This window comes from Salminus brasiliensis, chromosome 11, assembly GCF_030463535.1.
Source record: "Salminus brasiliensis chromosome 11, fSalBra1.hap2, whole genome shotgun sequence".
NCBI classification, from domain to species: Eukaryota; Metazoa; Chordata; class Actinopteri; order Characiformes; family Bryconidae; genus Salminus; species Salminus brasiliensis.
In genome coordinates this window covers 14,475,011-14,481,091 of record NC_132888.1, presented here as the reverse complement: position 1 = coordinate 14,481,091, position 6,081 = coordinate 14,475,011, and the positions used below count along the sequence as shown (strand labels likewise).

General features: G+C 41.8%; 1 protein-coding gene across 3 annotated transcripts in view; it reads right to left on the bottom strand.

The window, feature by feature from the left end:
- Positions 1 to 1,823: 1,823 nt before the first annotated feature.
- Positions 1,824 to 6,081, bottom strand: part of ankrd13b (ankyrin repeat domain 13B) — a 30,817-nt gene continuing 26,559 nt past the window's right edge. For 2 of the 3 annotated variants that reach the window (XM_072691876.1, XM_072691877.1), the window contains exons 12-15: positions 5,731 to 5,904; positions 5,044 to 5,207; positions 4,837 to 4,913; positions 1,824 to 3,838 (exon numbers count right to left, since the gene is read on the bottom strand). In XM_072691876.1, the coding sequence (XP_072547977.1) occupies positions 3,643 to 3,838; positions 4,837 to 4,913; positions 5,044 to 5,207; positions 5,731 to 5,904 (611 nt within the window). In that variant the 3' untranslated portion in view covers positions 1,824 to 3,642. Of the gene's footprint in view, positions 3,839 to 4,829; positions 4,914 to 5,043; positions 5,208 to 5,730; positions 5,905 to 6,081 lie in introns of all 3 variants that reach the window. The other variant, XM_072691879.1, reaches the window with a different exon arrangement.

Sequence of the window (6,081 nt, the reverse complement as noted above, 5' to 3'; positions counted from 1 at the left end):
CATTCACGCCTGTATTTATAATCCTTCGCTCTGGCGCTCCTGAGGCCCAGACTGTGCGCAGCCATGGCTCTGACTTCTCTGGCTGGTTAATGCTATTCATTGAGGTTGACTCACCGTGCTCTGCGCAGATTGCTGATTCATACTGAGATTGGTGGAGCTACGCCTGGCGGTCGTTGCAGTGTTTCCCCAAACCACCCAAAATAACTGGAGCAAAAGGACGGCCAGGTGCTGCTGATGAGGCTCTTCTCGCGCTGTGACATGGAGGCGAAACGGGGCACTGGAAGCACCTGAGCAGCAGACAGGAGAGCAAGGCCTCTCTTATGAGAGCTCTGGAATCACATCTTCTGTGAAATCCTAGATTTGACTGGTTATGATTTTTACCAGAAAAACAACACGATCCAAACATCTCAGAACTAGAGAGACCTCTGCAGAAAAGAGTGGGGAAACGTTTCTGCCAAAGGCATGATTGTGTAAGGTCATTTATTGTACAGGTAAGACGTATAATACGTATATAAAATGTATATAATAGTTATATCGTGTTATATATATATATATTTATATATATATATATATATATATATACACACACACACATACATGTGTATATATATGTGTGTATGTGTGTATATATATATATATATATAAATGTGTGTGTGTGTGTGTATTGTGTGTGCATATACATGTATGTATATAATATACAGTTATATCGTTTTTTATATAGTTATATTTATATAGCTATAGTAGGTTTCGTGTTTAATTAGCAAACTACAAAATGTGCCATTTCATCAAAGGTGATGAAAATGTTAAAACCAGATGTTTTTGGCTGTGTTTTGGCCTCCCGTCCACACAAAACCGCATATTTTGGTCTCTGAAAACGGAGCTTTCGGTCTTCAGGGGTGTCGTGTGGACGGGGAAATCGGCGCTTTGTGCTGACGTCAGTATACACGCCTGGCTGAATCTCAAATACCTCCTTACTCCCTATATAGTGCACTACAACTCTTCAAACTACAACATCTAATTACAGATAGCGTTAGTTTTAGGATGTCCACAAATGAGTGAATGTAAATACTGATCTATTACAAAGATATAATGGTGTGTTTAGAGTTAGAACCCGTAATTTCGTGACCTGCGTGGTACACTACATAGGCAGCAGTGTGTAATTGGGGATTTAACCTTTGTGTTTTCTTCCTTCTTTCGTCCTTTACCTTAGAGGGCTAGTATACTCGTGTAAGGGTAAGGGTTCGTCTCCGGGCAGCAGAGGGAGAGAAATCTCCTGGTTTTTATAATGTCAGGATACAGGTGGACCTAACAGTGGGCCTAAGACTGTTAGTGTAGAACTGTATAATACCCCGTGCTCTTTTTAGCCTGGGGCAAACTTGAGCTTAGTCAGACAAAAGTATTTGGACAAGGGTAACTGTCTCTACTGTCGAGCATTACTGTGAGGATTTGATTGCTGTCAGCCAAAAGAGCATTAGTGAGGTCAGCATGTTAAATGATGAATCACCGCCCCACCTCATCCTCGACCCCCCAACTCATCCCTAAAGCACTGGATGGAGCTCCATCATTCCAGAAAGCACAGCTCTCTGCTCCACAGTGCTGGATGGCTTTATTTCCTATTCATTTGGCAGTACTTCTCTACAGGGACTTTGTGTACATTTGCACATCTGTGTGAGCAATGGGTCCAACTTCAAGTAGCTGCATTCATTAGAAGGGGTGGCCACAAAATAAATTGGGCATATAATGTATAGCGTATACTGGTAGCAGGAATTCGTCAGCACCCATTAAAGATTCCTCACTTGGTATGAATTGACATTTTGTTTTGTTTATTCAGTCTTTCTAAGTTACAAATCCGAGCAGCATCATTGTAGGCAGTTCCATCACATCATACGGACACCATAGCGATACTCCACATTCATATCAGGTTGAAATAAAACAGTGAAATATTTGTCATGTTGTTTTAATATTTAAGATATTAAAACAATAAAGTCACATCAAGCATTTCTATACATCTGGATCCTTATAATCACATGTCCCATACCCTTTCCTCTTTACGTAACACTACACGCACAAATATAGACATCACTTTGTTGACTGCTATTCTGTTGGACAGCCCTTTGGTCACTTCATTCGACTGGCTAGAAACCACAGAGCCCCACTGCTTTGTGTAAAATTGTGCTTAAAAGGAAAGTCGTCGTTTTCTGTCGCTGTTCTTTAGAGCTTCGTGTCGGCTGAGGAACGGGCTTATCTGTGGCCTTATCTCCGATTTTATTATTCAGGCTCCACCGTCAAACCATTTCTGCCAGTCGCTTAGACCCAGATTGTCAGACAACAGAGAAACTGTTGATTAGAGATTCTCCTGTTAATAAATGTTATTTGTCATCAGGATGAGGCTGTTATCTCGATCAGAGAAACTAGCCCTTTTGGGTTTTCTCCCTGCACCGGTGCACCTGATTGATTGGACACTCACTGTCTGAATCAGGTGCTCCAAGCACTGTGATCAGACAAACATTATAGACAGCGAAATCTAATGTAATGTTTTGGGAAGCACTGCATGGAAGCCATAAAGGATACCGACACAGGAATAAGGGTTTAGTTACAATAAAAAAGGAATAAATAGAGAGAGAGAGAGAGACAGATGTACCCTTAGCCTTCATGAAAATGACACTGATTAACACAAAGTGAGAGGAAAGGCTTAACATAGCACCATATTAAATATAATACATACATTATAGCGTATGTTTTCTGAGCTGTTAGTGATTGTGTTTGACACAAAATAGAAATATTGCAGTGAGTATCTGATTTGTTGTCAATTACACCTCACTTGACGTGACCTGAAAAGGCCTATTTCATACTACTCTATTCAGGCCTAAATTCGGACAACGCAATCTTGCAATCTTGCATTCTCTGGTTCAAAACGTGCTCTTGCTTGTAGAAAGAAACTAAATTAAGCTGCACAGGCGTGAGGTGGAAAAACGAAGAGAGGGTCATGCTATTTCCATCGTGCACAAAGTGTAGATGCCACCCGTCCAGCTTGGCAATATGAGGCCAGTGTTCTCTGTTTACACACACACACTTTCTCAGCTTTCCTGTACTTTCTACGACAGTGCAATTAAAGTTTGTGCAAATTAAAAACCAACCTAATTTACCAATAATTCCATAAAAAACAGAAGTTATAGAGTTTTGTAAATCTCTCTTCCTCTGGCAGAGAGTCTGAGAGGACTAGAGCCTTGTTCTGAGAGGAGCTCTGGATAATGGCTTTAAGAGTGATGCTGAAATCTCCAAAGTAGCTCCAGTCTTGTTTACCGGTCCAAAAAAAATATACACATACACACATACACACACACACACACACACACACACACGCACACACATTTGCTGAATTGCCATGCACCAGTCTGGTGCCTGCCAGTTGATTGCCCATGAGTTAAATAGCTTCAGTGGTTGTAAACTTGTAGAAAGTGGACAGAGACGGACCTCTGTGATGCTGTACGGACGCGGTCAGCCCCGCTGAGCTTTGTGCCTCAGGCAGGTTGCTAGAGGAGGAGGAGCTGGACATGGGAGAGCATCGCAGTTCTTATTGGTGAGTGTTGCTGCAAACGCTCTCCCACCGCTTTCTGATTCCTACTCACTTTCTGATTCCTGTCACTTCTCCATGAGTGACAGCTGGATGATGCGCTGAAGCTCCTCCTCCTCTTGTCTCTGCCGGAGCTCCGCCTCTTCCTGTTCGCGGGCGGACAGCTCCATGGCTAGCCGCAGCTGCTCGTCATAGCTACGCGGCGGTTTAGTGGTAGGGGTCCTGCGGGGGCTGGCCACCGAGGTGCTCTTGTGCTGTGGGGTTCTGGAGGTTGGAGAAAAAAAAAGAGCACTACAGCTGTGAGTTCTTTAGACTATTTTTAATGAATAACAATTCATTAAAAGTAACAGAGCTGCATGTATTGATAATTGATCATTTGAGTAATTTGGTTGGTACCCTTTAACGAACCAACTTTGGTACCCAACACTATTAACTAAAATTGATATGCATAAGTCAGCTGCCCATGGGGATTTTTCTTTATTCAAGCCCTTTCTGGTTTACCTTAATTGACAGCATTTTACTATGTTGTCAATTAAGGTTAATATTTTTTTTGCCAACTGTCTGCAATTCAGAAACAGAACCACCACCATACAAACTCACCACCGTACAAACTCATGTTACAAACCTATTTTCCAAGCATTATATTAAAATCAAACATTAAAACATTATGTCTATATGCTAAAAATAAAAGAGCGTTGTTCATATTTGATTTATTTTTAAATTTGTGTACATATTTTTAAAAGATTTTTAATAACACTGTGACAACCTGAAATTGCTGTTGTTTTAGATTAGATTATCATATCACAAAAATGTCTAACACCCCCATCCTATAGATAAATAATGGTAGATTAAAGCCAGAACATGCCCAAAGCGTCTCACACTGAGTTAAGTTACAGTTGCATTACAGTTGGTAAAATTCATGAATTTAAACAGATTAGAAATTGGTGTATATTCACATTAACAAACACTGGACACTGAAACATTGCTTGGCTGATCAACTACTTTTATGGTAAATGTGATTTTTAGCCAAATTATTCCTCTTTGCAGACATTCACACTTGCATTAGATAGAACTGAAACCAGGGACCAAACAGGGACTGGGGAGTGTGCAACAGAGTGAATTTCTATGAGGTTCACTCTGTGATGCCAGAGAGTATTGACAGTGGACCTGTGTAAACAGTTACAGTATATGAGGTGGTGAATAGAGGCTGGGCCTGCTAGCTGCCCTCAGACTACAGGAAAGAGGCGATACTGACTGCAGACCTTTCCACACGGCTGGGGTCACAGGGCAGAGGGTGGGTTCCTGGCTTACTGTTCGTCAAAGCCTCCCAGATTGTCACCTGTAGAATATGGTTACATTAGTAAGTATATATAAAAGCCATATTAAATCTGTATATGCCTGTTTGTTCTAAGATAAACTAATGTGTATGTTTATCTTCACATTAGTTATGTGTGTGTGCCTTGACTGACCTGGTCATACTCCGAACCTGCCTCCAGTAGACTCTGCTGAATGGCAAACTGGAGCAGATCATCCTCTTCCTCACGCATGTTCTCTCTCTGATTTCCTCCAAGCACACTGTAGCCTCGTGGAGCCTCAAACACACATGGAGGAATCTCGCCTCCACGACAGGAGTCTGAGGTACACACACACACACACACACACACACACAGACAAACATGGACATACAGTAAACACAGTATATAAGCTTAGTATTGGTGAAGTGTGTCCTCTGCCACACGTGCTGTGTCCAAATTGTACAGTAAACACTAATTCTAATGAATAGTTTGTAAATAATATTATGTCATATATTTACCAAGCAGATAACCATACATGCATACTTAGGAACCAAGGAATTCATTGATAGTTCCCACAGTAACAAGAATCTACAAGTTGCATGTTTGAGAGCGAGAGGTTGCAACCACTGACTGAATATATGACATACACAGGACAATGGTGCTGACAACTGGAAACTGTGTTCACCCTGTGGAAATCATGCGATTTCGGTGTTCAGTTCATGTGAACCCTGTTTTCACACAATGAAAATAATCTGGATTATTGTCTATTCATATAGCCATAACAAAATGCACCACTTTAAAAAACAATTGGGACACAGTGATTGACTGTAACTCTGTTGTTTGTGATCTTTCAGTGCTCACTGCTGGAACTGGAGCTGGACACACTAGATGAGTCGCTGCCTGGAGACGGCGTCTCTGTCCTGGGGCTGTCCTTTTGTCCATCTTCTCCCTCCATCCGGCCAACTCCCCCCTCCTCACAGCCGTTCAGGTTCTCGAAGGTGATGCGGGCGTTCAGGATGTGATAGATGGGGATCTCTGAGGAGGAGATGAGGTGATGTGCATAGTAATATGCAAAAGCCTGACAGCTCGTTTTCTACTGACACTCTCGGAATATATACAACACAAGGAAACACACTAATTAGCAGGCACTGCCCAAATCCTGCTGAATATGGAGATGCCAGATGGTAAATATACAGCTCATTTGTCGCAATA